This window comes from Danio rerio, chromosome 25, assembly GCF_052040795.2.
Source record: "Danio rerio strain M-AB ecotype USA chromosome 25, GRCz13ab, whole genome shotgun sequence".
NCBI lineage: Eukaryota > Metazoa > Chordata > Actinopteri > Cypriniformes > Danionidae > Danio > Danio rerio.
Genome location: NC_141045.1, coordinates 39,094,485 through 39,121,996, shown reverse-complemented (window position 1 = coordinate 39,121,996; position 27,512 = coordinate 39,094,485). Strand labels below are relative to the sequence as shown.

Below are 27,512 nucleotides of genomic sequence, written 5' to 3'. Positions count from 1 at the left end.
AGTGCTGCTGTGAGATTCAGAAACGTCAACTTGTCGTCGTGTGTCGAGAGCCCGTGCGGTTTAAATACACTGTGAGCGAACTGAAAGGCTATTTTATTTTACCGGGGAGGTGTTTAATTTACATCATATGAATGTAGTCGATATATTACTGAACTGAAAGTCAGTTTTTTTCCGTTATGGAAAGTAAACCGGTTCCCGCGAAGCTCCTGAACGCCGCTCCTCCGTACGGACACATAATCAGTCATGAGAAATGGAGAGGATCAACACTCGTGCAAAGCTTTAAAGGTTGGTCATTCACATAAATGTGTGCTTTCCTGAACAAGTCAGAAGATTCACACCTCTGAAACACTCTTTATTTACAGTGACAGGCGCAATAGTGTTGCTAAAGCTAATGTAACGTTATACTAATAGATTTTTACATATACTGTATATATCTATAATGTGTAACGTTAACTTACTGAGGTAAAGTTGTTCACACATTGGGACTTAAACCTATATAATATAATTGAAGTTCACACATTGGGACTTAAACCTATATAATATGATTTAAGTATTCTTTGCTAACTCTAAACAGGGAAATCATAGTAGAAACAGCCTATTCTTTTCGGCTTAGTTCCTTTATATTTTGGAGTCGCCACAGCAGAATGAACCGCCATATTAGACATGTTCAGAGATAATTAGTTCTTGCTAATGTTGTTTTGCTATCTTTCTTACATGGGATTTCAGACCAAATATTCAAAGTAGCATAATAAAAAAATGTAGGGATTGTGCCAAAAGTTGTCACTCTTTAAAAACGTGTTAATATAAAACCTACTTTACCTCAATCTCTTGTTCTACCTCTTGTTCAACCTCCAGATTTCCTGACTAACTGCATCTCTGTTTAATGTTTATCTTTTTTTCATATTTATTTTGTGTTGTCACTTGTCACTTTATGTACACTGAAAGCTTCTGTAGCCTAAACAAAGTCCTTGAGTGTGTGAAGCACACTTGGCAATAAAACTGATTCTGATTTTTTATTTATTTATTTTTTTGAGTGTGTTTGTTCTTTGTATAAATTATTTATTTATTAGTTTGCTGTTTATAATTTTTATTTGTTTATTGATGCTATTTGAACTTTACTGTTGACTTTACAATTGACACTTCTTGTTTTGTATGTTCTTTCAAGCATAACAGAATAACATAACTTTCCATTAGAAGAAAACGATTGTAGATGTACACTATTGATAATCATGGATGTTGTGTAGTTTTAACACACAAAAGAGAGCTCCACAAGAAAATGACGGACATTAGTGTAAACACTGACTTTCAAAATAACAGGTCAATCTCTAATATAGCCTTTTTTAATTTGGTTAAAGTTTGATTAGCCTTTTACATTTCGGCATAATTAAGACACCCACTAAGATGACATTCAGTTTTAGTAGTTTTCATATAAATAAGGTGGTACCACTTTATTATAAGGTTTAATAGTTAATGCATTTACTAACATAAACTAATCATGAATAACACTTGTAAAGCATTTTTTAATCATAATCAAACATTTACTAATGCATTATTAACATTCAAGTCCATGCTTGTTAACATTAGTTAATGCACCATGAGTTAACGAACTAACAATGAAAACTGTATTTTCATTAACTAATGTTTATTAACATGAATATATAGTGTAGTTAATGTTTTGTTCAATGTTTGTTCATGTTAGTAAATGCATTACTTAACATTAACTAATGAACCTTATTGTAAAGCGTGACCAATAAGGTTTGTGCATATTTAACTGGAATTATTAAAATACATTAACATGTCCATGATCCATTTCAGTTGTAAACTTTAAAACTTTATACTTCGCTACTATCATTTAAACCCCTGGTTGGCCCATTTGTCATCAATACATCTTTTGTAAGAAACTGAACGTAATCTAAAACATAACAAACTTTGTACAATCATATATCCATGTTGTTTTATATGTGTTTCATTTTGGAACATTATTTCTCCCATATTTTAGATTTTATTTTCAAAATTCAATTTGAAGCATAATTTTGAAGAGTTAACGTTATATGCAAGAATATAATTTATTTTTATTAATAATAGTATTATTATTTGATGCAGACATCCAAATGGTATTTGGGCAATTTACTTTTAATTATTGTAGGTTTTACTGTTGTTGTTTTGATTAGAGTGACATATAAAGTGTTTTAATTTACATTTTCATTTGAATTTATATTGCTTTTAACAGAATGTTGTTCAATATTTGTGGCTGATTTCATATTTTAATTTAACATTTAAGACTTTAATTCTGGTTAAAGTTTTTAGTGTTACATAAAATTGTACCATGGTAATTAATCATACATTTAACACTAGTTACACCTTAACACTAGTTCGTTTTTAAACTAGTTTTTATTTATCCCTTGCTTTTAGTTGTGTGTTTTAAATTTGAAAAATTAGTATAATGACAGTTAGTCTAGTGTTTGTGATGCATCTTGTTTTCTCAAATTATTTATTGATGTCTCTGTATGTTGTCTTTGTTCTCAGGAAGTGTAAAGATGATCTTCGAGGAGGAGCTCGGTGTTGTCGACTTCTGTCTCAGTAACAAGACGTGTGTCCTCTATGTGTCAGAAAGTGACCTGGTGGCAGGAAACGGCTACAAGAGGAAGATCGTCCGCTTTAGAAATGTACATATAGACTCATTTGATATTTTAGAGCTTCACAATTAAATTATAATAAACAATTTAGTTATGTTGATGGATCTAGAGGTCCCCTGCTAAAAATTTAGATTTTTTTTCAAGCTCTTTCAAAATAAATATAAGCATCACCACATGAATTGTACATACACAGACACATTTTGTTACTTTTTTTGCATGAACTATACCTTTAAAAAAACAAATAAAGTTAAAACTAGAAAATTGTATAATTAAAAGATTTTTAAAAATCACACACACACACCACACACACACACATAAATTGTCGATTACACAGGTAACATTAATCTGTGCTTACTACTTTAACCTGCTTTTATTAAATGTGTTTTTTTTTTGTGTGTGTGTGTTAATAATAATTTAAGAAATGTAGCAAAGAAAGCTCCAGGATGATTTCACACTGAATAACCCGAATATAATAAAATTGCTTCATCAAAATCATTCATTAATTTTTCTTTCAGTTTAGTCCCTTATTTATTAGGTGTTGCCATAGTGGAATGAACCACCAACTATTCCATCATATGTTTTACCCTGCAGATGCCCTTCCAGCTGCAACCCAGTACTGGGAAACACCCATACACACTCACATTTACACACACACTCGTACACTACGGCCAATTTAGATCATCTAATTCCTCTATAGCGCATGTGTTTAGACTGTGGGGGAAACCGGAGAACCCTGAGGAACCCACGCCAACACGGGGAGAACATGCAAACTCCACACAGAAACGCTTACTGGCCCAGCTGAGACTTGAATTAAACAATCTCCTTATCACAGTGTTAACCACTGAGCCACCGTCATCAAAATGATCATTTTTCATTTAGATTTGCTCTCATCTTTCTCCGATTCCATAAACATGGGGCTGGAAAACAGTGTTGATGTTGATAAGCCAGAGTAAGTGCTTGTGCTGTTTCCTGCAGGCGAACAGTGGTCTGCAGGCTGTAGTGATCGTGGAGAAGACTCGAGTGAGCGAGCAGTATTTCAGCGCACTGCAGAAGTTTGTGGTTTTGGAGCTGGGTTTGACTCTTCTGCCGGTTTCCACCTCGGCTGAGGCTGCTCAGCTCATCGCTCAGCTGGTGAGTACATCACATGGTCAACCTGTCACTCACATGAGATCCACCAAAAGGAAACCACAATATTCATTTTCCTTCGGCCTAATCTCTATTTTAGAGGTCGCCACAGCGGAATGAACCGCCAACTATTCCGGTATATGTTTTTTATGTAGTGGATGCTGCATAACACACTCATTCACAGACACTCTCGTACACTAGAGACAATTTAGTTTATTCAATACCCCTATAGCGCATGTGTTTGGACTGTGGGGGAAACCGGATCACCCGGAGGAAACCCACGCCAACACAGGGAGAACATGCAAACTCCACACAGAAATCCCAACAGATCCAGCCAGGACTCAAACCAGCGACCTTCTTGCTGTGAGGTCTAACCACTGATTCACCGTGCCGCCCCTTCATTCACATTATACCTATGAATTAATAAGAACTCGTATAAAGATGTGATGCGCGTCTGTGTTTCTTAGGTGTTTGGACAGAGTAAGGAGAACCCGTTTCGCCGCAGGACGGTTTCCCGCCTGCTGGAGCCGCTGGTGTTGAATCTTGTCCAGCAGATCCCTGGAGTGGGGAAGGTGAAGGCCCAGCTGCTCCTGCAGACATTTCCCAGCATCCTCCAGCTCAGCCGAGCCTCAGTCCAGGAGCTGGAGCCTGTGGTGGGTCCGGCCACAGCGCAGCACATCAGGGGCTTCTTCCACAATCAGATCACTTAGAAAACACACACACTCGCGTTACTGGAGTAAGAGAAGAATAAACACTATTTAAGCACTTTTTTTATTTTAAACGGTGCCTCGATTCAGTATTAAAGGGATAGTTCACACAAAAATTAAAATTTGCACTATTTACTCTCCCTCAAGTGAGTTTCTTTATTAACACTAAATAAAATATATCGAAGAGAGCTGAAAAACTATAACCGTTACCGCCTGCTAAGGGAAAAAAAGTCAAAATTGTTACTTGGGAAATTCAAAAATATGACTTAAGTCAAAATTATGTAGAAATTATGACTAAAAGAGCCCCTATTGTGCATTAAATAAGACCGTATTTTGGTTTTGGGGATTTCCAACAACAGGCTGATTTGCATGCAAGGTTAAAAAACACTTTTAATTGTCTTATAATATGCATTTATGTTTACCCAATTACGACTCCGATATGATTCATTTAGTGATTCATTTGTGCCCAAACTCCTCCTTAGCGTGATGCTAATCTGTGCTGATTGGTTCGATGATCCAGTTGTGATTGGTTGACTGTGTTCAGCATGAGATGGGGAAAAAATGCCCACCGCGGCTTATCAACAAGTAGTCAGAGTGCAGAGAGTGTGCGTGAGCCCAATGCAGGAGTGCATTAAAGCAAAGCAGTTAAACACCAGCATATTACTCTGTTCTTAACCATGACACACATTCAGTATTAATCCACAAAATGGCACAAGCTAAGCTAGTTTGAAACTTGACCAACACGTGTGTAAGAACGGGTGACTGTGGCCGAAGCAAAGTCAAACGGCCGAGGATCGCCAGCTCACAAACACATCGCCAGCTTAAATACATAAACAAAGCAGCACGTTTTCTTTTTTTTTATTATTATTTTCTTTTAGGGGTTTTCACCTTTATTTGGCTAGGAAAGTGGAGATTTTACAGACAGGAAAGAGTGGGGAGCAGAGATAGGGAAAGGATCGGCAAAGGACCTCGAGCTGGGAATCGAACTCGGATCGCCATGAGCACCTTGGTGCTATGTGTCGACGCACTAACCACTAGGCTATTACCGCCGACAGTGGCACGTTTTCAACATGGATTTAGACGCGATATGAGAATATAGAGTTAACCAGACACACTACAAGCGTTTACAAATAACAAAACACAATTAAATGCATCTTTTGCAAGCTAGAGAAAAGGAGACAGCCATTTTAATCACACTTACTTACACTTGTGAAGTGGAGGAAGAAACTGGTCCATGAACTGTGTACTGATAAAGTTCCTGTCAAGCTCCGACAAAATGCCATGCATCAATAGTCTTTTCTGATCCCTTCTTTAAAAAATGTCTGCGAATCCGCCGTTGTACGTGTGTAGGTTGCTGAAGCACGCGTCAGAAAAATGACAGGAACACAGCACAAGGCTGGGGCTATAATGCTGAGGTGTTTTTGCAAAACTAAACTTCAACCACTGACTCTTCACAGCCTCATCTTTGAGTAAATAACACTAACTTCCCCTCACACTTCAGAGCACAGCGTCAACATGACATGATTCAACCGGGATCTGCTACAGTCTTTGTCTTGAGTTTCATATCGACATCAGACTCGTTACAGCGGCAATTCAATCGAACCACTATGAGTTGGCTCTTTTATCGATGAATTGATAGTTTTAAACACCAGCACTTTCAGATTTAAGTCTGTGCTAGATATTTCACTCAGAGCTGTGTTACACACTGCATGACAGGTCATTGTCAAAAACCCATAATAGGGGCTCTTTAAAAAAAGTCAATTATTACCTAGTAAGTCAAAATTATGATTTACTTGGTCAAAATTAGTAGATGAAAAGTCTAAATTATGACTTAAAAAAACTAAAATTAAGTGACACATTTCTATGGTTGTTTGTCGCCACCTATTGGTATTACAATGTCATTTCTACATTCTTTAAAAATCATAATTTTTACTTTTGATGTCACTTTTACTTGGTTAAGTCTCATAATTTTAACATTTTAAATCATAATTTTTACTTTCTCTTGTAATTATGATTCAGTAAATCATACTTTCAGCAACATTTTAAGCAATAATTTAGATTTTTTTATCAGAATTTAGATATCATCTTGCAATTTTGTCATAGTAGCTTATAATTTCAACTTTTTAAATCAGAATTCTGACATGTCTCATAATTTAGTCATAGTAGCTCATGATTTTGACTTTTTAAATCAGAATTGTGACATATATCTCATAATTTAGTCATGGTAGCTCAATTTTAGCTGTTTAGAGCATGTTTTTTTTCTTACCAGGCAGGAGCGAGTTTCCATACCATTGACTTCTATAGTAGGAAAAACACAAACTATAGGAAGTCAATGCTTACAGAATTCCAACATTTTTCAAAATATCTTCTTTTGTGTTTAACAGAAGAAAGAAACTTGTAAAGGTTTGAACCCAGTAAATGATATTATTTTGAATTTTTGGTGAACTATCCTTACTGTAGTAGAATGTGTTGCCATACATCACATCATTTTCTGCACTTAACAGGAGTTTTAATGGATGGACAAAAGGTGGCGCTGACGACTCATTTCAGAATGTTGAGCTGTTTTTGTGCACCACTTTATTGTACGAGTACACAGTGTGAAGCCCTGTGAAAACATATTGCTATTGTTATTATTATGTTTATTTTTAATTATCATTATAAGTTACAAAAATTATCATATAATTGGTGAAAAAGTGTGCTTAAAGGGGTTGTTCATCCAAAAACGAAAATGTGCGGGCTATTTACTCTCCCTAAAAACCTTTATGAGTTTCTTTCTTCTGTTAAACACAAAAGAAAAGGTTGTGAATAAAGCTGAAAACGATTGACATGTTTCCAACAAGTATCTTTTGTGTTCAACAGAAAGAAACAAAGGTTTAAAACAAGCTAAAGGGTGAGTATTTTAATTTTTTGGGGTGAACTATACCTGTAATATTCTAATTTATTTGCATATATAAAAGAGTCTGGCTAGTATAAACTTTCAATTGTGAGATGTAAAGGAACTGACTTACTGGTTATAATTACCTTTTTGTTAATTTACTTATGTGTGGCACAAAGTGAAACGACTTATTTTCTGTCAGATAAGTTTTCCGAGTCCTGTTTTTATGTCTTTATTTTATTGTATTACTCCGAATTCAGAGATAAAATAAATAAATGCTGTGAGATGTAAGCCTTATAACTTGCTATTTTGAGAGAATATTGTGTTTTTAATACATGCATGGCAAGAAAGAGTAAGTAGCTTTAAGTAAACATGCAGTTATGACCATAACTTTTAGTTGTAAACTTATTTTAATTTTTTATAATTCTGAACGATAATTTTGATTAATTATAAACCTAAAAAATTTATTTATTATTTGCTATGTGAGATTGTGAGATAAAAATGTTCTTATCATATTTTTTAAATTGTTTCTTTATTAATGATATAACAAAAAATAATCTCAACAAATTGTTTTTGTGTTAATTTAACAAGTTTTAAACAGGTTTTGACTTTTTTTTTAGTTTTTAAGTTGAGATTATTTGAAAAGTTTGGTTATTTTAACTAATACATTTTAGGCAGCAATAATTATTTTACAATGTATGCAGTGGTGCGTTTAATATGTATTACACTGTGAAAATGATCATGTCAACATATAGTTTCAAGTTAATTTCACTAGTTTTAGTTAGTAAATCAAGTTATGACCATTATTTTTAGTTATACAAAGTTTAACCTAACATTTATTTTTGCCTGAATAATGTAAATTGAGATGACAAAAATTAAGGCGGCAATGATTTATTAGTGTATTATACTTTTATTTAAATCAAATTCAACAGATTTGATCTTAAGATGCTAAAAATGCCAAAACTCAGGATATAAAAAGTTGGATCTGATTTATAAAAGTTGTAGAAACCTTCCTAAAAATGAATGTACACACCATAATACATTTTAATTTATTCATGAATTTATTATTATGGCTCATAATATTATTTGAAGTAGTTAAGCAGATATTTAAGTTAAATTTGTTTACAACTGCGTGTATTGACGTACAGTTGAAGTCAGAATTATCCGCCTCCCTGTTTATTTTTTCCCCCAATATCTGTTTAAAGGCAAAGTTTTTTTTCAACACATTTCTAAGCATGATAGTGTTAATAACTCATCTCTAATAACTGATTTATTTTATCTCTCATGATGACAGTAAATCATATTTGACTAGATATTCTTCAAGACACTTCTATACAGCTTAAAGTGACATTTAGAGGCTTAAATATAGGCAGGACAGGGTAATTAGGCAAGTTATTGTATAATGATGGTTTCTTCTTAGACTATCGAAAAAATAGCTTAAAGGGGCTAATAATCCTGACATTAAAATGGTGTTTAAAAAATAAAAACTGCTTTTATTCTAGTCGAAAAAAAACAAAAAACAAATAAGAATTTCTCCAGAAGAAAAAATATTATCAGACATGCTGTGAAAATTTCCTAGCTCTGTTTAACATCATTTGGGAAATATAAAAAAAATAATAATTTAAAGGGGGGCGAATAATTCTGACTTACGCAAGTTTCCTCCACGTTTGAGACCCCCATTTTCAGAAGTTTAAATGATTTCTAATTTGATTCATAAATGCTCTGATCTCCGTGATCTGCTGGTTTTCTGCTCCACTGGCTCTTTAAGTGTCTCTCTTCTGGCACAAACTCAGGGTTTTCCTTCTGGAGCACAAAGCGGCTCTTCTGAACGGCTTTCCTGAGCAGCTCCTTTATTCCGGAGCTCAACCGCAGATTCACGACTTGACTTCTTAAATTACACACTGAGCTTTTTTTAAGGGGGTCGAGTAAACCTTTGCATTGTAAACACAAGGTTTCAGTGGATGTCACACAATGTAAAAAAAATGCATTTCTTAGATTTTTTTTTTGTCTTGTTTCCTAAATATCTAAATATTTACAAAAAATCAAAACACATAGTCTTGTTTCATATATTATTTAATAAATAATATATGCTAAAATTAAGTGAGTTTTTCCCCTTAAAATGAGCTAAATATCTTTTTTTAATGAAATGTGGTCAGCAAAATAATCTCATCTCAAAAGGAAAAACAAGACTATTTTGCTTACCCATGCATTCATTGGCCATCATTTAGCTTGTTTTAAGTAAAAACTCACTTACTCTTCATTTACACTTCTGAAAATCAGTCTTGTCTAGAAAATGCTTTGATTATAAGAGTTTTTAGACATTTGGACTTAGAGAGAATACAAAAAAAAATAAGTATAAGAATTGTTTTGCAGTGCAGAATTGCATTAGTAAACACGCTAGATAACATGTATTTATTTAGTCTACGATGGTTATATCGAGTATATATATGCACATTTGTGAAGTAATTGAATGAAATGACCATGCGTGATTTGTCGTATATGTTCCAGAGCGCGAGTGACTCGTTAACATTCAGGCCGGGGAGCGCGCGGCGCCTGCGCGGCCTTTTCACCGTGTTTCAATCCTCTGGAGCGAGCTGAAGAGAGGAGGGCCAGCGCTGTGTTCCTGCTAGAACTGAAATGGATGGAGTTGAGAGGAAAAAGACAGAGGCTCGGAGGAGCATCATGAAAGATAGCGAGCTCAAACGAGACTCCGGCATCCCTGAGCGCGTGACACTCAAGAAGGAGATCGGGCTGCTGAGCGCGTGCACGATCATCATCGGTAGGAGACGCTTACTTGTTTTCTTTTTGTTTGTGCTTCAGTTTTACTACGTTAAAACGTGCGACGACCGTCTTTGTTAGTAGTTACACAACCTGAAATAATTTTCCAAGTTATAAATAATGAAAGTATATAACATTATTTAAGTTTTTTTGCTTAAATGTTGAGTTTAATAAGATTTTCTTGTTGTTTTTTACTAACCTTTTCCAAGTGCAAATAGTTTTTGCTGAGGATTGTCGATTATATAAAAATATTCTGCATTATAGACTTTTAAAGCATGTTATACGATTAACTAATTGATAATTGAGTTATATTTATTATATATTATCAGTTCTACGTAGTGAATATGTTTGTAAATATATTAAGTAATTATTTATTACTGCATAAAAAAGGAAATGTTAATAAATGTGATTGTTTTAGTATCCTACATTATGTTCTTATTATTTTATTATATAACTGTAGCTTATTTTACCGGTTTTAATGGAGGAATTGATTAAAAAACTTTATAAAAACATAATTAACTCTGACAAAAATAAAAAAATAAATGTATTCTATGCATATCTAACATGCACCATGAGACATAAATAGCTTATTGATAAATACAGTGGTCAACAAAAATATAAAGGTAAGAAAATATGCTGTTTAATATTGACTTAAACACATTAATATTGTTTTTACTAATGTTGAAAAACTAAATATTAACTGCATTGCAATAATTAAAGAATCTCAGCTACAAGTCGAATCACTAAAAACAAAATTTTCAGTGAGTCTCAACAACTAACAAGTGTCAAACAACAAAGCTGGCAGACCTCTTTAACTTCACTTGCATTTAATAAGTTTAAAATCAACATCCGGCAAATGTGGGCCCCTTCAGATGTGTTTGTCCTCTTAAAAGGGGCCGAATGGAAGCCAAGGCTTGGGATGGCAGCGGGTCTTTGACGGGCAGCAGTGGATTATTTATGCCCGCTGTTACGTAACTCGTTGTACGACACTTGTGTGCCTGAGAGAAGAGCTGCCAGCAGCGGCTCGGAGAAAAAGAGGCCTTCATTGTGTGCTGTAAAAACTCTCACAGGTACTACAGCAGCGCCTCTGTGTTTCTGGAAGATGCATTAGCGTCCACTTCAGATTTGGGCTGCTCTAAATAAAGGGAAAAGAAAATATTTGTTAGCTTTGTGTGTTATGGCAGCTCAAGGAGCAGAGCTAGCAAGTGCGATAGATAGATAGATAGATAGATAGATAGATAGATAGATAGATAGATAGATAGATAGATAGATAGATAGATAGATAGATAGATAGATAGATAGATAGATAGATAGATAGATTTTCATTTAAACTTTGAGATAAATGTTAAAGAGTTAATGTTGTGTTGGAGTCTCCTACATGCATCTAAGGTCAAAATTTTTTTATTTCTTATAAATTTGTCTTTAATTCGAGTCATTATGTGATGATTTCAATGCGATTCAGTTGAATCAATTCAGGGCTTAAGGTCTGTCTCCTTCTATAGGTCAGCTCTGATTGGTCAGCTGGCCAAGTCTGTTTTGATTGGTCTTTCTGTATCTAATCCGTGGATGAAACATTGGCTGTGTCCAAAATCGTGTACTTCCACACTTTATAGTACGCTAAAACAGTATGCGAACCAGGTAGTATGTCGGATTTCATAGAATTAAAAAAACAGTATGCGAGAAGGATCCAGATGACCTGCTACTTCCAGCAAAATTCTGAAGTGCGCAGCTGATGGACGCTACGCTATCCTATGATGCACTGTGAAAGAATTCATGACATCCATGCAACTGACATGTGTTATGACCCATGGTCTTGGGTCGAGGCCGCAACATAAAAGAACACCAGACAAATAAAACTCACTTTTATGATTTAAAATACCCTTTATTAGTCTTTTTTTGTTGTCTTTATATATATATATATATATATATATATATATATATATATATATATATATATATATATATATATATATATATATATATATACATATATACATATTTTTATATTTATATATATATATAAATAAAATAAAAAAAATGTAAATATATATATATATATATATATATATATATATATATATATTTATATACATATATATATATTTATATATTTATACATATATATATTTTTTATATTTATATATATAAATAAATAAATATATATGTTATATATATATATTATATATATTTATATATATATTTTTTTATATTTATATATATATATATATAAATAAACAAAGAGTACACTCTAACTAAACACCTAAATGAAACTAACTACACTTAACAAAATAACAGAAATAAAAAAATACTAAATCTACTCTCACCTCCCTATGTATAAAAACAGGAGAAAATATTTACATAAAAGAAAAGTGTGGCGTCTAACCCCTACTGCTTCTAACCGTGAACAGAATTCAATATTTACATTATCAACAAACAAACCAAAAACAACATAATAGGAAAGGGAAACATGGATGGATGTACAACCAAGAGTTAAAATGCACACACCAACATGGGAAACACAATCAAAAATAGCACTTAGCAACAGAATAGTTTTTTATAACACACCAAACGCAAAACAACACGCCAATCAAACTCGCTCCCCCGCCCCATGCCCGGTTTCCCTTTTTAAAGAACGCCTTGGGTCACTCCAGCCAATCCCAGGGCACGTCGTCTGCGTAACTAGGGCGGGGCCTGCAGATGTAAAGAGAGGGAGAGAAAGGCTGCGTCCAAAACCGCATACTTCCATACTATATAGTACACTAAAATCAGTATGCGAGTAGTATGTCCGAATTCATAAGCTGCGTCCCAAATCGCATACTTACGCACTATTGGACGCCATTTTGTAGTATAAATAGTGTAAGTAGTGCGTTCACATTGAAAACTCTAAAAATAATAAGTGCACTTTAATTACCCGGATGATGCACTCATTCAGCCGCTAAAGTGAAGTGTGTAATGATGGACACTTCACGCACTCAACGGCCGCAGGTTTGCTCACGTAGCGGAAAAGTCGTAGCTATCGGGCTCACATGTTGGATAACTTTATTTATTTTGGATGGTGAAAGCAAAATTCTTTTACGAGAGTGATTATAGCGCCTCCTGATGGTGAATGCGGTTATACTCACGGCAGGTATTATTTGATAATTCGGTCGTTTATTTCACTGATTTGGCAAACGTCATTAGGGAAACGGTTTGAATTTCCGCTTAGTAAAAAAACATTAGTGTGCCATTTGGGACGACACTACATACACATACTATCCTGTTGAGTGTGTAAGTGCATAAGTACATAGTGCATGAGTGCATAGTGTATAGTGTGGGACGCAGCTATAGAATTCGAAAATCAGTATGCGAGAAGAACCCGTATGGCTTACAACTTCCGGCGAGATTCTGCGCTATCCCATGACGCCCCACGAGTTAATTCATGAATGGGAGTAAATCGGCGCAACTGACGCAGGTAGGTCACGTGACCATGATAAAATGGCGGATGTAGTACTTCCGAATTCCATTCATACTCTTCACATTCATTCCGTATGGAACGTACTTTTCTAACGGCCAAGTAGTACGTTTAAATTCAAATGCAGTACCTACTGAGTAGTAGGTGGTTTCGGACACAGCCAGAGACTAAGCCCCTTTCACACATCCAGACCTTTCCGGAAAATTGCCGGCAATTTTCCGGAAAGGTTGTATGTGTGAACAGGTCCTTTTTGAAGATACCGGTAAATTCGTTCTGGCTGTTTTCCGGAAAGAGAAGTTGTAACATTACCGGCAATTTGCCGGAATGCTGCGCTGTGTGAACGCAGAAGGAAGATTCCCGTAATAAGCGAGTGCACGTCTAGAACGTGCTGACGTGAGACGTCTGCTTTAGCCAATCACAACAGTCAGACGCATTTACGTCCGCGCGGTTTGTGAGGATAAATGCCTTTGAATATTTTTCCAGACACATTTAGCTGCTAGAAGTTAGTCAGATCACGTTTATATGTTCTTCTTAATGCCAACTGTGTAAATAATCATCGATGAGATGCTTATGATAAGCCGTTGTTTGTTTACCTTCAAGCTTTGCGTGCGCCTATGAGCGCCTGCACACGCACATATTATGAACATCTCGACATGCGAAAGTGATCCTGCGAAAGTTGTTCACAATATTGATCATCCACAGAGTTTGTAATGTAGTCAAATGTTTACAAATACAAGCGCAGCCGTTTAAAGCTCATTTGTGGTGAATGATGTCAGAATATACCGGTATTAAGGAATGGATGTGTGAATGCTCTTTTCCGAAAAAAATTTCCGTAACGTCCTCGCCTGTGTGAACAGCGCTTTTTTCAATATACCGGTAAAGTCGTTCCGGAAATTTTCCAGATATTTACCGGTATCACTGTGTGAAAGGGGCTATTGAGAGGTCACGTGATCATGACAGAATAACGGATGTAGTTACATCCAAGTTCCATTCATACTAACATTCATACTGTATAGAACACAGTTCCAGTGGTCAAGTAGTACATTTAAATGCAGTACCTACTGAGTAGCCGGTGATTTTGGACGCAGTCATATTGCCCATGTCAAAGTATTTGTATGTCGCTTGAAGGCGGGTATTATGCAAATAGATTACTTTGATCATATTGATGTATATTGGTAGCAGCAAAAAATTGGAAATTGTTGAAATGAAGTGTAGTGCAGACCTGTTAATAATGCTGCTGTTGTGTGTTTGCTCAGGGAACATCATCGGCTCTGGGATCTTCATCTCTCCTAAAGGTGTTCTGGAGCACTCGGGCTCTGTGGGTTTGGCTCTGGTGGTGTGGATGTTGGGTGGAGGCGTCGCTGCTCTCGGCTCCCTCTGCTATGCTGAGCTGGGCGTGACCATACCCAAATCTGGAGGAGACTATTCCTACGTCACCGAGATCTTCGGCGGACTCGTGGGGTACGACATGTGTGACCAAACACAGGGGTGGAAAACAGACTTAAAAGTACAGATACAGAAAATATGTGGCTAAAATGAATCCACTCCCATTTATTAGAGACACATCCCATTTATTAGATGCTCCTTCCCTATATCAGCAGCTCCTCCTCTTCACTAACAGCTCCTCCCCTTCAACATCAGCTCCTCCTCTTTATTAGTAGCCCCTCCTCTTCATCAGCAGCTTATCCTCTATATCAGCAGCTTCTCTTCTCCATCAGTAGCTCCTCCTCTTCATCAACAGCTCCTCCTCTTTATTAGTGGCCCCTCCTCTTCATCAACAGCTCCTCCTCTTTATCATCAGCTCCTCTTCATCATCAGCTCCTCCCCACCATCAGCAGCTCCTACTCTCTATCAGTAGCTCCTCCCCTCCATCAGCAGCTCCTTATCTCTATCAGTAGCTCCTCCTCTTTATCATCAGCTCCTCTTCATCATCAGCTCCTCCCCACCATCAGCAGCTCCTACTCTCTATCAGTAGCTCCTCCCCTCCATCAGCAGCTCCTTATCTCTATCAGTAGCTCCTCCTCTTTATCATCAGCTCTTCCTTTTCATCATCAGTTCCTCCTCTTCATTATCAACACCTCTTCATCAGTAGCTCCTCCCATTTATGAGTAGCTCGTCCTCTTCATCAGTAGCCCCTTCTCTTCATCATCAGCTTCTCCTTCATGAGTAGCTATTCCCCTTCCTCATCAGCTCTTCCTCTTCATCATCCGCTCCTCTTCATCAGCGTGTCCTCCTCTTCATCATCAGCATCTCCTCCCATCCATCATCTGCTTCTCCTTCATGAGTAGTTATTTCCCTTCATCATCAGCTCTTCATCATCAGCTCCTCCTCTTCATTAACAGCTCCTCCTCTTCACCATCAGTTCCTCCTTTTCACCTCCAGTTAGTCTTCATCAATAGCTCCACCCATCATCATCAGCTCCTCCTTTTCATCAACAGCTCCTCCTTTGCATTAGTAGCTCCACCCCTTCATCATCAGCTTCTCCTCTTCATCAACAGCTCCCCCTCTTCATCGGTAGCTCCTACCCTTCATCAGTAGCCCCTCCCCTTAAACATCAGCTCCTCCCTTTCAACAGTAGCTCCTCCTCTTTTTCAGTAGCTCCTCCCCTTTATCATCAGCTACTCCTCTTCATCAATTACCCCGCCCCTTAATTATCAGCCCCTCCCTTTCAACAGTAGCTCCTTCTCTTCATCAGTAACTGCTCTTCTTCATCATCAGCTGCCCCTCCCATTCATCAGTAACTCCTCCTTTTCGTTAGTTTCTCCTCCCCTTCATCATCATCTCCTCATCTTGATGCTTCAGCTCCTCTTCATTAGTAGCCCCTCCTCTTCATCAGTAGCTCCGCCCATTCATCAGTAGCCCCTCCCCTTCATCATCAGCTCCTCCCTTTTATCATTAGCCCCTCTCCTTCATCAACTCATCCTCTACATCAGTAGCTCTTCCCCTTTAACCACAGCCCCTCCCATTCTCCACAAGCCCCTCCCCTTTCAAGTTAGCAAGTGAATCTCTGATCACTGAATGCATGAAAGAAAGTGTTCAACACTCCACACTGTTTATCACTTGCATAAGCTCATCATCCAGATATTGAGATTTTTTCTGTGTGAACGCACTTTTTATTCAACGAAATGCATGAAATAAAATTATGTCTAAAAACATTGAATCTTTTTTTTTTTTGCAATCAAGTGTTTTACACCTGCTCAATCCTGAATGAATAAGCAATGAAGGTTTTTTTGTGCAGGTTTCTGCTGTTATGGAGTGCAGTATTGATCATGTATCCCACCACACTGGCAGTTATAGCGCTCACCTTTTCCAGCTACGTGCTTCAGCCTGTGTTTCCGCACTGTGTTCCTCCATACATCGCCACACGCATGCTGTCCGCCATCTGCATATGTGAGTGCTGGGCTTCATAACTAAACTAACGAACTAACTAACTAACTTACTATTTATCTATCAAAAAAATTGTGTTTTTTTTCTGGTCAACCAAGTGGAACTGCATGCATAATGGCTGTTTTCAAACAGGTTTCTTAAAATTCTCACCTATTACTACTGGTTTTAGAAAGGAAAATGTGTCTTTTAGACCTCTTTTTTTCTGTAGGATACAAAAGGTTATTTAATTATATTATATTATAGGGCTGTCCTGCCTATAAATGGTAGAAAATATCCAGTATTTGTATTTAGAAAAACAAATTATATCAATAATGTAATTTAAATGAAAAGATTGTGTATATCGTTTTGGTTGTTTGCAATGTTTAGGAAGTCCTTTAAATGCTTGTGTCTTTTATTTTAATCGAATTTGATCATGTCATGATGATAGTTTTTGATCCTTTATAATGAAAATTTGCCACTTTATCTCAGAAATGTCCCTTTCTCACAATTACATGCTCATATCACACAATTCTGACTTTATAACTCACAGTTGTGACTTTCAACCTCAGAATTATGATATTTTCTTGCAATTGCAAGTTTATATGATGTAATTCTGACTTTAAAACCTGCAATTACAAGTAAAATTTTTTTGCATTTTTACATCTCCAGTTTTGACATTTGCAATTGTGACTTGATCTCAGAACACTGACCTTTTTCTCATCTCTTTTCATCAAGTTATGTCAAGCAAATCTGACTTTATTATTCAGAAACGCATTTATATGTCGAATACAGACTTTTTTCTTACAATTGCAAGTTTATATCATGCAATTCTGACTTTATAACCTGCAATTTCAAGTTTAAAAACTAAATTGCAGTTTTATATCTCCAGTTCTACCAATTATAACTCACAATGGTGACTTTTTATCATAGAACACTGACTTTTTCACGCAATTGAAAGTTTATATCATGCAATCCTGACTTTATTTTTCAGAAATACAAGTTTATATCTCACAATTCTGACATTATCTCAGATTTCAAACTTTTTTTTTTCAATTGTGAATTTCTTTCTCAGAATTATGAATTTTTTTGCAATTGTACGCTTTTACAATTCTGACTTTATAACCTGCAATTTCGAGTTCAAAAACATCTAAATTGCAATTTTATATTTCCTGCTCTGACTTTACAATTTGCAGTTGTGACATTTCTCAGAATACAGACTTATTTCTCGCAATTGCAAGTTTATATTATGCAATTCTGACTTTATTTTTCAGAAAAACAAGTTTATATCTCACAATTCTGACTTTATCTCAGATTTCAAACTTTTTTCTTTACTTGCGAGTGTATAACATGCAATACTGACTTTATTTTTCTGAAACACAAGTTTATATCATACAATTCTGACTTTAAAACTGACAATTGTGACTTTATATATCTAAATTTGAACTATTTTCCACAATTGTGAATTTATATCTGTGCATTTCCTTCTTTATAATCTGCAATTTCTAAATTCTAAAAATCTGTGACTTTTTTTCTTGCAATTGCAAGTTTATATCATGCAATTCTGTTCCGACTTCATAACTTTTATACATTTTACCTCTCACAGTTCAGAGAAAAGTGAAAAAAGAACAATTAAAGAGTCGCAATGAGATTTAAAAACATGTATTCAGTGACTAAAGCAAGCCTCCACAGGGGAATGTCCTAAACACAGGCCCAGATGTGATGCAGAACCTGCGGCTGCTGGAGGTGCTGTGGGTCTCCAGCATGTGATTTACCGCATTAACTCTCATTATTCAGGACTCATTCACACAAACCAGAGCAAGAGAGCGGCAGTAAAACACAAGGCCCTCCATCTCTCCACACAAAACGCTCTTTGCTCCTGCTTTTCATTCTCACCCAGAGTTATTTGTTTCAATTGGGCTTAAATGCCTCTCGCTGGAGGAGAAAGAGCATGAAACATTGTGTGAGCAGTGACACTGATGGATGAGCCCACAGAAGGGCTGTTCTTTAGCACATTTCTACACTGTCCGAGAGAGCTGCAACTTAAGAAAACACCAGCATATTAAGAAAACGTCTTTGCACGTGTCCTGCAAATCCTCACCATGCAAAAACAAATAACAAAATGCACTGCAGAGCCTCACAACAGGAAAAAAAAGGAAGAAAAACATGCTGCAAATCATTTCAACATAAGAAAACCTTCTGCAAATGCATGCAAGTTGACTGAAGTTAGTACGTTGTGTTTGTTTTATGTTGTTCTTTCCATCATTAGCCCACTCAAAGGGCTGGGACACTTAGCTGCTACTGTATTTACAGTTCATCCAGAAAGTATTGATAGCGCTTCACTTTTTCCACATTTTTTATGTCACAGCCTTATAACCTAACAAGCTCCGTCAGGTTGTATGGGAAGTGACGGTGTACAGCCATTTTCAGATCTCTCCTGAGATGTTCAATAGGATTTAGGTCAGGGCTCTGGCTGGGCCACTCTTATTTTAAATCCTCAATGCCTAACTGGACTAAATAAGCAGCCAATTAGGTCATAGTTAATGGTAACAGTGTGAAATGTAGCTTAAAATATAGTGACCCATATTTTTAAAGACTTTTTTTCCTCAAAATGAGCTTTGTTTCCTGCATTGAGCCACGAATCTTCACTTTAATATAACGTAATAATTTTACACTTAATCACTATTTAATAACACTTCTCTTGTGTGATATTACTTAAATAGAACATATAGCTTAAGGTTTTATTCATATCTTTATTCAGAAATGTTTTTTACAGAGGGAAATGTTCATAAATAATTTGCTTAATTATTCTAAAAAAGTTGTGATTGTTTTATTTTTTCTGGCTGTTGCAGTATTTTCTGAATTATGAATAGAGATGCAAAATGACTATAATACTGTAGGTAAAATATTTAAATAATGAATAAAATAAATAGATACATAGAAAAAAGAATATTGAGTATGACTGCACATTTCTGTTGAAGGTATGTATGCAAATTACTGCATGTTATTTGATTAAATAATGCCTTATTTCCATACTTAAACATAACATTTTAGAAAACGTAAAAAAAATTTGGTTCCTAATCTAATCATGGGTGACATGGTTGCGCAGTGGGTAGCACAATCATCTCACAGCAAGAAGGTCGCTGTTTCGAGCCTCCGTTGGCATTTCTGTATGGAGTTTGCATGTTCTCCCAGTGTTGGTGTGGGTTTCCTCCGGGTGCTCCGGTATCCCCTACAAGTCCAAAGACATGCGCTATAAAGGAATTGGGAAAGCTAAATTGTCCGTAGAGTATGTGTGTGAGTGTGTATGGGTGCATCCACTGCGTAAAACATATGCTGGATAAGTTGGCGATTCATTCCCCTGTGGCGACCCCAGATTAATAAAGGGACTAAGCGAAAATGAAATGAATAAATGTAATCATTCTGCTGTGGTTGTATAATGACAACTATGCATTTCTGTTTGTTTTGTTTTAGCCTCTCTCCTGTAGTGTTTTGCCTTGAGTGAATCAGTTTGTGTGTGTTTGCAGTGTTTTTGACGTGGGTGAACTGCTACAGTGTGCGTTTGGCCACGCGGATCCAGGACGCGTTTACCGTCGGGAAGCTCCTGGCTCTGGGACTCATCATTACTGTGGGATTAGTGCAGATCTGTGGAGGTGAGAGAGACGTGTGTGTGTGTGTGTGCGTGCGTGCGTGCGTGGTGATATATTGGCTTAATCAGTTTAAGAAAAGCTTTTGGTAGTCACCAAATACAATTAGTCAGTGTTCAGATTGTGTCAGATGTCATCTGTCTTGACGATATGTGTGTGTTTGTAGTCGTCCAGTTAACAGATATGTTGGTCTGCTTAGGTAACTATGAGAGTCTGACCCCGCAGACGGCGTTCACCTTTAATAAAGCTCCGTCTATAGGCCAGATCGCCCTGGCTTTTCTTCACGCCTCCTTCGCCTTCAGTGGATGGAACTTTCTCAACTACGTTACAGAGGAAGTGGTCGATCCCAGAAGGTCAGTCTGAAATCACTCATAAAACATACCTGGATTTACAAAATTGCCTGGTTGGTTGGTTGCTTGGTTTAATTTTCTTGGTTTGATTTGGTTGGTTGTTTAGTTGGTTTGATTTGGTTTATCTGGTTGCTTGGTTGCCTGATTAGTTTGATTTTATTGGTTTGACTTGATTTGGTTGGTTGATTTGAGTTGGTTGGTTGGTTGGTTGGTTTGAATTGATTTGGTTGGTTGATTGATTTGATTTGATTTGGTTGGTTGGATGATTTGGTTGGTTGGTTGATTTGATTTGATTTGATTTGATTTGATTTGATTTGGTTGGTTGGTTGGTTGGTTGGTTGGTTGATTTGAGCTGGTTAGTTGATTTGGTTGGTTGGTTGGTTGATTTGAGCTGGTTAGTTGATTTGGTTGCTTGGTTGGTTTGATTTTCTTGGTTTGATTTGGTTGGTTGCTTAGTTGGATTGATTTGGTTTATCTGGTTGCTTGGTTGCCTGATTAGTTTGATTTGGTTGGTTGGTTTGTATTGATTTGGTTGGTTGATTTGAGCTGGTTAGTTGGTTGATTTGACTTGATTTGGTTGGTTGGTTGGTTGATTTGAGTTGGTTGGTTGATTTGTTGGTTGATTGATTGGTTGGATGATTAGGTTGGTTGGTTGATTTGAGTTGGTTGGTTGATTGGTTGATTGATTAGTTGGTTGGATGATTGATTGCTTGGATGATTTGGTTGGATGGTTGGTTGGTTGGTTGATTTAAATTGGTTGGTTAATTGGTTAATTGGTTGGATGGTTGGTTGGTTGGTTGGTTGGTTGATTTGAGTTGGTTGGTTGATTGGTTGGTTGATTAGTTGGTTGGTTGATTGGTTGGTTGGATGATTTGGTTGGTTGGTTGGTTGGTTGGTTGGTTGATTGGTTGGTTGGATGATTTGGTTGGTTGGTTGATTAGTTGGTTGGTTGATTGGTTGGTTGGATGATTTGGTTGGTTGGTTGGTTGGTTGGTTGGTTGATTTGAGTTGGTTACTTAATTGGTTGATTGATTAGTTGATTGATTGATTAGTTGGTTGGTTGATTGATTAGTTGGGTGGTTGATTGGTTGGTTGGATGATTTGGTTGGTTGGTTGGTTGGTTGGTTGGTTGGTTGATTGGTTGGTTGGATGATTTGGTTGGTTGGTTGATTAGTTGGTTGGTTGATTGGTTGGTTGGATGATTTGGTTGGTTGGTTGGTTGGTTGGTTGGTTGGTTGGTTGATTTGAGTTGGTTACTTAATTGGTTGATTGATTAGTTGATTGATTGATTAGTTGGTTGGTTGATTGATTAGTTGGGTGGTTGATTGATTGGTTGGTTGGTTGATTTGGTTGGTTGATTTGACTCATTGCTTGAGTGACAAAATCAAACGTTTTCTTTGATTGTTGCCAATCCACAGAAATTATACAGTTCTTATGTCGGCACAGGTATGATATAATTGATAATTAAGTTTCTTTTATGTTTAAAAGTCCTTACTGTAAATATAAGGTTTTTTGACTGGTAACATGTAGGCGCAGAGCAATCCACAGGTTTTTTAACCCATCATTGAGTTCATTTATTTGCTTATGTTAATGTGTGAAAATGAATTTAGTTTTTATAATAATGTCATTAATATCATAGACTAATATGCAAACGTTTATAGGATTTATTTACAATACAGTTTGTGATGTAATAAATATTATATGAGAGACTTACCCAAAAAAATGGTAAATATTTATATTTATCTTATGTATAAATCTTAATTTCATAAATGTATAACTGGTTTTGTGATGCTATGTGGCTGCATATGCAAATGTGTATATTACATTTTTTATTTCTCTCACACTCTCTCTCTCTCTCTCTCTCTCTCTCTCTCTCTCTCTCTCTCTCTCTCTCTCTCTCTCTCTCTCTCTCTCTCTCTCTCTCTCTCTCTCTCTCTCTCTCTCTCTTAGAAATCTGCCCCGGGCCATCTACATCTCCATTCCACTGGTGACATGTGTGTACACCCTCACAAACATCGCCTACTTCTCCTCCATGTCTCCTGAGGAGCTGCTGTCCTCAAACGCAGTGGCTGTCGTAAGTGCTATTTTTTTTTACTACCAGATTATTAACAGTGTTACTCTTACAAAGCTTTCTTAGCAGCTTTGTTTCGTTTGCTGTAGACGTTCGGTGAGAAGCTTCTCGGGATGTTTTCCACACTCATGCCCATTTCTGTGGCTCTGTCAACTTTCGGGGGCATCAATGGTTACCTGTTCACCTCCTCCAGGTCTGTGCATTTCAATATACCTTTACCTTGCATCAGGAGGACTTGGGAAACTTATAAAATCCAAAAATGTGAATTATTTATTTTCACTTTTTTCTAAGAAAAAAAATGACTGTTTGTTTTAGGCAATGTGTGCTTTAATTTCAGTTGTTCAACATTAATGTTCAATAAATAATCACCGATAGCTGATAGTGTGTGTTTCCTTCAGTTATTTTAAAATCAAGTGATGCACCCTTCATTCAATTATCTCTGACTGGTAATATGTGAGCACATTTACAAGACATAACTTCTCAGTGAACTATGAGGGCAAAAAAATTAAATAAATAAACAAAATAATTGTTCATTACTCCTAATCAAAATGTTTCCTATTATTTACTCTATTATTATTATTATTACTATATTCTTATTATTATAGTTCATAATCAATATTGCTTCACTTCTATAAGGTCTTCATATAGCTATTAGTTACACCATAAAGCAGTATTGCTATTTAAGTTACTGGCTCTTGCTCTATATATGAATATTTTTATGCAAAGCACTGCAGGCTATGACACTGATTTGTTTATTTCACTGTACAGGTTGTGTTTCTCTGGGGCTCGTGAAGGACATTTACCCAGCCTTCTGGCTATGATCCACTTTAAGCACTGCACACCGATCCCAGCTCTGCTCGTCTGCGTATGGAAATCTCATTTATGTACAGTTGAAGTCACAGTTACGTGCCCTACTCTGCTTTTTTTTTTGTTATTTGTTTTTAAAAATTTCCCAAATTAAGTTGAACAGATTCAGGAATTTTTTTCACAGTATTTCCTATAGTATTTTTTCTTCCGGGAAAAAGTCTTATTTGTTTTATTTCAGCTAGAATAAAAGCAGTTTATTTTTTTTTACTCATTTTAAGGTCAATATTATTAGCCCCTTTAAGCAATATTTGTTTTGGATTGTCTCCAGAACAAACCACTGTTATACAATGACTTGCCTAATTACCATAACTTACCCTAATATACCTAGTTAGGCCTTTAAATGTCTCTTTAAGCTGTATACTAGTGTCTTATCAAAGATAAAAGAAATCAGTTATTAGAAATGAGTTATTAAACTATTATGTTAAGAAATCTGTTGAACAAATCTTCAATCTGTTAAACAGAAATCGGGAAGCAAAATATACATAATTTAGGAGGGCTAACTATTCTGACTTCAACTGTACTCATATATGTTTATGTTCAAGTTTGTTTCCATTAATTCAATCTTTTTTTCCTGCCATCTTCCAGTGCACGGCCACAATTGTAATCCTGTGCATTGGAGAAACCCACAACCTCATAAACTACGTCTCTTTCATCAACTACCTCTCCTATGGAGTCACTATTGCCGGCCTGCTGTACTACAGATGGAAGAAGCCAAACTTATACAGGCCGATTAAGGTGTGAATATACAGTTCTTATTTGTATGTTCTTAAGATGTATTCATACACTATTCTCATGTGCATTTTGACATATTGCATACAGTTGAAGTCACAATTATTCGCCCTCCTGTGAATTTTTTTTTTTACATTTCCCAAAGGATGATTAACAGGGCAAGGAATTGTTCACAGTGTTTACTATAATATTTGTTTTATTTTGTCTGGAATAAAAGCAGTTTAAAAAAAAAACATTTTAAGCTCAGTATTATTACCCTCTTAAGCAATATTTGTTTTGGATTGTTTACAGAACAATCACCCTAAAAATCATGAGATCTGCAATCAACATCTGCTGTCAGATCATGTTTTGGTATTTGAGCATGTGTGTGCTTCTCTGTGCGCTCAGGTGAGTCTGCTCGTGCCTGTGTGTTACCTGCTCTTCTGGGCTCTCCTGCTGGCTTTCAGTTTGCACTCGGAGCCGCTGGTGTGTGGAGTGGGTTTGGTCATTATGCTCACTGGAGTACCGGTTTATTTCCTGGGGGTTTACTGGAAAGACAAGCCCAGATGCATATATGACTTCACAGGTAAGGGGACTCGATGTGAATGCCGTCTGCTGTTAAAAACTAGCCTAGATTATCGTCTGCTGTTAATAAGCTAGCATAGAGCGCCGTCTGCTGTTAAAAACTAGCCTAGATCACTGTCTGCTGTTAATAAACTAGCCTAGAGCGCTGTCTGCTGTTAATAACTAGCCTAGAGCGTAGTCTGATGTTAATAAACTAGCCTAGCGCACTGTCTGTTGTTGATAAACTAGCCTAGAGTGCAGTCTGCTGTTAATAAACTAGCCTAGAGTGCTGTCTGCTGTTATTAAACTAGCCTAGAGCACTGTCTGCTGTTAATAAACTAGCCTAGAGCGTTGTCTGCTGTTAATAAACTAGCATAGAGCGCTGTCTGATGTTAATAACCTAGCCTAGAGCACCGCCAGCTGTTATTAATCTAGCCTAGAGCATCATCTGCTGTTTATAAACTAGCCTAGAGGACCATCTGCTGTTAATAAACTAGCCTAGAGGACCATCTGCTGTTAATAAACTAGCCTAGAGCATCATCTGCTGTTTATAAACTAGCCTAGAGCATCATCTGCTTTTAATAAACTAGCCTAGAAGACCATCTGCTGTTAATAAACTAGCCTAGAGCACCATCTGCTGTTAATAAACTAGCCTAGAGCACCATCTGCTGTTAATAAACTAGCCTAGAGCACCATCTGCTGTTAATAAACTAGCCTAGAGCACCATCTGCTGTTTATAAACTAGCCTAGAGGACCATCTGCTGTTAATAAACTAGCCTAGAGGACAATCTGCTGTTAATAAACTAGCCTAGAGCACCATTTGCTGTTTATAAACTAGCCTAGAGCACCATCTGCTGTTTATAAACTAGCCTAGAGCACCATCTGCTGTTTATAAACTAGCCTAGAGGACCATCTGCTTTTAATAAACTAGCCTAGAAGACCATCTGCTGTTAATAAACTAGCCTAGAGTGCCATATGCTGTTACTAAACTAGCCTAGAGCAACATCTGCTGTTAATAAACTAGCCTAGAGGACCATCTGCTGTTTATAAACTAGCCTAGAGGACCATCTGCTGTTTAAACTAGCCTAGAGGACCATCTGCTGTTTAAACTAGCCTAGAGGACCATCTGCTGTTTATAAACTAGCCTAGAGGACCATCTGCTGTTTATAAACTAGCCTAGAGGACCATCTGCTGTTTATAAACTAGCCTAGAGGACCATATGCTGTTTATAAACTAGCCTAGAGGAACATCTGCTGTTAATAAACTAGCCTAGAGGACCATCTGCTTTTAATAAACTAGCCTAGAGCACCGCCAGCTGTTTATAAAATAGCCTAGAGCACGTCTGCTGTTCATAAACTAGCCTAGAGCACCGCCAGCTGTTAATAAACTAGCCTAGAGCACCGTCTGCTGTTAATAAACTAGCCTAGAGCACCGTCTGCAGTGAAGCTTTTGCCTAGAGCACCGTCTGCAGTGAAGCTTTTGCCTAGAGCACCGTCTGCTGTTAAAACTAAGCTCAGAATTGACGTGAGAGAATAGTGATGCATTTAGAAAATCTCAGGATCGATGCAGAATCAATTTCTCGAACAATTTTTATTACTGGACACATCCCTCACTGCTGACTGGCCGTGTTTTGGGACGTTTCAGAAAATGAGCGCATGTTCATTTGTGGTCTTTGTTTTCCAGAGTGGGCCACATATCTGGGACAGCGAGTGTTTTTTGTGGTTTTCCCACAAATCGACCCCATTGAGTTGGCAGAATGGACTGACAAATCCTCCTTCACAAGCAAATCTTCGGGACACCTTTGAGTTTTGATTTACGTTAATTTGGCAGCTCTTCACTTAAAATAAACGATGCCTTGTAATAGTAGTAGTAGCAGCAGTAGTAAAAGAGGGAAATGAAACAATAACCGCCTCATTTATTTCAATGGGGAGTGTATATGTGAATGTCTGCTTCCTGCTTTTATGGATCACGTTGCTCACTGTTTGATTTAGGAGTGTTATTTTGAAGCCCTGTAATTTGTTATTGGGTTTCGCTCTGTTGATACATGTACAGAATCTCTGCTCTCTTTTGTACAATACTTCATCTGTGATGCCTTATAATCACATAACCGATTATACAGACACTGCTGTAAATACATTTAAAGACTTTCTAACAACGTTCACTCTTCTCAGTTTGGGCTGTTAGTCTGAAATGACGGTGTTCCCTTCAGGTACATTTCCAGAATGTGGTTTGTGAAAGAATTGCTTAAAATGACTGACGAGAGATTGAAAGTCAGATTTATTAGCCCTCCTGTTACATTTTAATTTCTAATAACTGATTTATTTTATCTTTGCCCTGATGACAGCACAAGATATCTGACTAGATATTTAT

General features: G+C 36.7%; 3 protein-coding genes across 6 annotated transcripts in view; all 3 read left to right on the top strand.

The window, feature by feature from the left end:
- On the top strand, positions 1 to 10,122 carry faap24 (FA core complex associated protein 24). Of its 4 annotated transcripts, XM_087310870.1 has the most exons (6): positions 1 to 285; positions 2,527 to 2,666; positions 3,612 to 3,767; positions 4,229 to 4,414; positions 7,328 to 7,358; positions 9,852 to 10,122. In XM_087310870.1, exons 1-5 carry the CDS (start codon positions 177 to 179, stop codon positions 7,343 to 7,345), a joined length of 609 nt encoding a protein of 202 aa, XP_087166996.1. In that variant the 5' UTR covers positions 1 to 176; the 3' UTR covers positions 7,346 to 7,358; positions 9,852 to 10,122.
- snx20 (sorting nexin 20) overlaps positions 1 to 27,512 on the top strand; it is a 677,202-nt gene that overhangs the window by 164,364 nt on the left and 485,326 nt on the right. The gene's annotated exons all lie outside the window — the stretch shown is intronic.
- slc7a10b (solute carrier family 7 member 10b) lies at positions 9,922 to 27,470 on the top strand. Its single transcript, XM_087312646.1, has 11 exons — positions 9,922 to 10,122; positions 14,829 to 15,033; positions 16,811 to 16,962; positions 20,463 to 20,588; positions 20,782 to 20,935; positions 22,883 to 23,006; positions 23,093 to 23,196; positions 23,772 to 23,868; positions 24,456 to 24,605; positions 24,987 to 25,164; positions 26,826 to 27,470. The coding sequence occupies exons 1-11, from the start codon at positions 9,981 to 9,983 to the stop codon at positions 26,945 to 26,947; spliced, it is 1,554 nt and encodes a 517-aa protein (XP_087168772.1). The 5' UTR covers positions 9,922 to 9,980; the 3' UTR covers positions 26,948 to 27,470.

Excerpts from the sequence above, each read along its gene's own strand:
- faap24 (XM_087310868.1), top strand. The coding sequence starts at position 177 with ATGGAAAGTAAACCGGTTCCCGCGAAGCTCCTGAACGCCGCTCCTCCG. Across the intron at positions 286-2,526 it reads ACTCGTGCAAAGCTTTAAAG|GAAGTGTAAAGATGATCTTC; the intron begins GTTGGTCATTCA and ends CTTTGTTCTCAG. Across the intron at positions 2,667-3,611 it reads AGATCGTCCGCTTTAGAAAT|GCGAACAGTGGTCTGCAGGC; the intron begins GTACATATAGAC and ends TGTTTCCTGCAG.
- slc7a10b (XM_087312646.1), top strand. The coding sequence starts at position 9,981 with ATGGATGGAGTTGAGAGGAAAAAGACAGAGGCTCGGAGGAGCATCATG. Across the intron at positions 10,123-14,828 it reads CGCGTGCACGATCATCATCG|GGAACATCATCGGCTCTGGG; the intron begins GTAGGAGACGCT and ends GTGTTTGCTCAG. Across the intron at positions 23,197-23,771 it reads TACCTGTTCACCTCCTCCAG|GTTGTGTTTCTCTGGGGCTC; the intron begins GTCTGTGCATTT and ends TTCACTGTACAG.